Genomic DNA, 2,187 nt, shown 5'->3' with positions numbered 1-2,187 from the left:
ATTTTTTTCTCGCAGCAGCAGCCCCTCGTGACGCTCTGAAATGTGAGGTCACATTTTCACTTTGCCGATGTTTCTCACATCTGGAACACAGGAGATGAGACCAGAATTGGGAGTTTTATCACAACATTGGAGATCACTATCATTTCCGTAAATATCTGTTTTGCTGCCTTAGTGGTGGACATCACAAAGCGCTACATCGCCATACGCAGTCGGTACCACATGCAGAACGGCTACCAATTTCGTCATCGACCAATAGAAGCACCGGTTTTCGACTTTCGTGGGGTACGTTGTCTGCCAACCAAATGACCTCTTCTCATCCCTTCCCATCCCATCCCACGCCATCTCTCGCCACACGCACACATTTGTCTCACGTCTTGTAGGTGATGAGCAGACTGCATCCACATGGACAGGTGGTGAGTGCCACGAAGCTCTGCCAATCGAGATGGCAGGTCTTCACACCGTGGTGTGATGAGTCGAAGCACTTCCTATTCACCCTCGACCACCGCATTCATCCCCTCTACGTGAGTCAGGACCACGGCAAACTTGTGGAGAACAGCAACCACGTGACGCTGGCTGTCACCTTGGACATCAACAAGTAATCCACCCTTCCACTTATTTTGTCATCACTTTCGCATATTGTGTGGGCCTTCTCTTCTGACTGGTTCCATGGTACAGTCACATCAGCAATTTGAACTCTTCTCACAACTGCTCCCCACTTCTCCATTGTGCTTAGTTTCGGCGAATTCAGGGATCTTGCAGCAAAGTGGAATGGATTCATAAGTGTGGCGGTTCACGCGACAGATGAGGAGGCACACAGTCTCCTGGTTCGTATAGACAGCTCGATTGAGCTCAAGGATCGATCCAACATCTTCTACCACATTGTTTACCGCAACTCGGTGAGTGCAATTTCGTTGTCCTCTGCCACCCTCTGGTGCCCACCAGATTTGCCAGCTCATGCGAATCGCTTCTTTGTTTGCAGTCCTTCCACGAAAGCGCTGCTCTGCATAATACTGCTGTGGTATACGCACCAACACGTCGTGTGCTGCTGATACCACACGCGAGAGTGAATGTTGCGGAGTTGAATAGAGTGGTCAAAGCAAATTTGGTAAGGAGATGTTCCACCTAAGGACACTAAATGCAGCTTTGAATTTTTAAATGAGCTCATTAGTTCAGCAAGTAAATCCGCGCTCCCAGTTATCCACGCATTCTCTTGCATTACACGGAGTTTTCATTTATTACCCACGAAGATGGAATAGGATATTGCAGCCTGCTGAAGTAGGCAAATGTTCGCAAGTTGTGCATGCAATGCATTTGTTTCTTCAAGGCTGGAGAACGACCGGCAGATACCGTAGTCATGGTAGGTGGTGCAAATAACGACTGCAGTTACATGTCCGGCGGAATTTGCGCATTGAGAGAGGACAGCATCTTTGGTCTCAAGGTGAGTGAGTAGAGAGGATTCACTTCTCGAATCACCCCCACATCCTTTGCTGACAGTATCGTACAAGTTGTAAATTTGTGCTCTAATTTGTGCAAATGAAGGCGGTGTTTGGATGCACACACAGCTGAGATTGATGTGTCAGGTGTGTTGTCATTGGATGATGTGATTGGCGTAGTTCCGAAACCACAGAATTGGAGTATGCTTAATGATGCTAAAGCAAAGTTGTTTGGAATTGTAGGAAGACTTCAGGCAAAGTGTACAAGGCGTCTTGCTTCTGACAGGAAGCTCTCTGTTACCGAACGACTTGGATGAGGCAGACAGAGCAACACAGTTGCTGGCACTCATTGCCAATGCCGTCCGTCGATGACAAGCCCCCAATGTTGCTCCTACATCCCACCTCATGACAGATGTGACTTTGTATTGTGTGCAGGACTTTTATTTGCTAAACCACCACAGAATGCGTTCCGTACATTGTATACTAAACGACATGCCAACTGATGGAGCAGAGTCACAATGGAATGCAAACCAAAGCAACACCTTGTCGCGCCCCCTGTTTCCACGCTACTTTGTTTGCACAGACTTGTGCTCTCTGTAATGTAATCACACTTTTGTACAACATTTCCCAACTTTGAATCCAACTGTTGCAACTCACTGTGTTTCGTGGTGGAGAGGGCAACGCGCTATTCCTACGTGGCCTGAGTATGCGAAGGAAGTGGTAGGGGCAATCGTGGACGGGAATGTGTTTGCGT

The 2,187-nt window shown here is 47.9% G+C and overlaps 1 protein-coding gene across 1 annotated transcript in view; it reads left to right on the top strand. All coding sequences in view use genetic code 11, as the record gives it.

Moving 5' to 3' along the window:
* The window catches only part of EGR_11073 (Glycosyltransferase-like protein LARGE2), a gene marked incomplete at both ends in the record, with an annotated part of 3,999 nt that extends 2,194 nt beyond the window's left edge, over nt 1-1,805 (top strand). Inside the window, 6 exons of the mRNA XM_024500322.1 lie at nt 173-282; nt 381-595; nt 734-896; nt 980-1,105; nt 1,325-1,438; nt 1,677-1,805. Of these exons, the coding sequence (XP_024345264.1) occupies nt 173-282; nt 381-595; nt 734-896; nt 980-1,105; nt 1,325-1,438; nt 1,677-1,805 (857 nt within the window). The remainder of the gene's footprint in view (nt 1-172; nt 283-380; nt 596-733; nt 897-979; nt 1,106-1,324; nt 1,439-1,676) is intronic.
* Between the last annotated feature and the right edge of the window lie 382 nt (nt 1,806-2,187).

This window comes from Echinococcus granulosus (genome assembly GCF_000524195.1).
Source record: "Echinococcus granulosus chromosome Unknown EG_S00362, whole genome shotgun sequence".
Classification (NCBI taxonomy): domain Eukaryota; kingdom Metazoa; phylum Platyhelminthes; class Cestoda; order Cyclophyllidea; family Taeniidae; genus Echinococcus; species Echinococcus granulosus.
The sequence above is the reverse complement of the archived record's forward strand: the minus strand, read 5'-3'. Positions and strand labels throughout refer to the sequence as shown.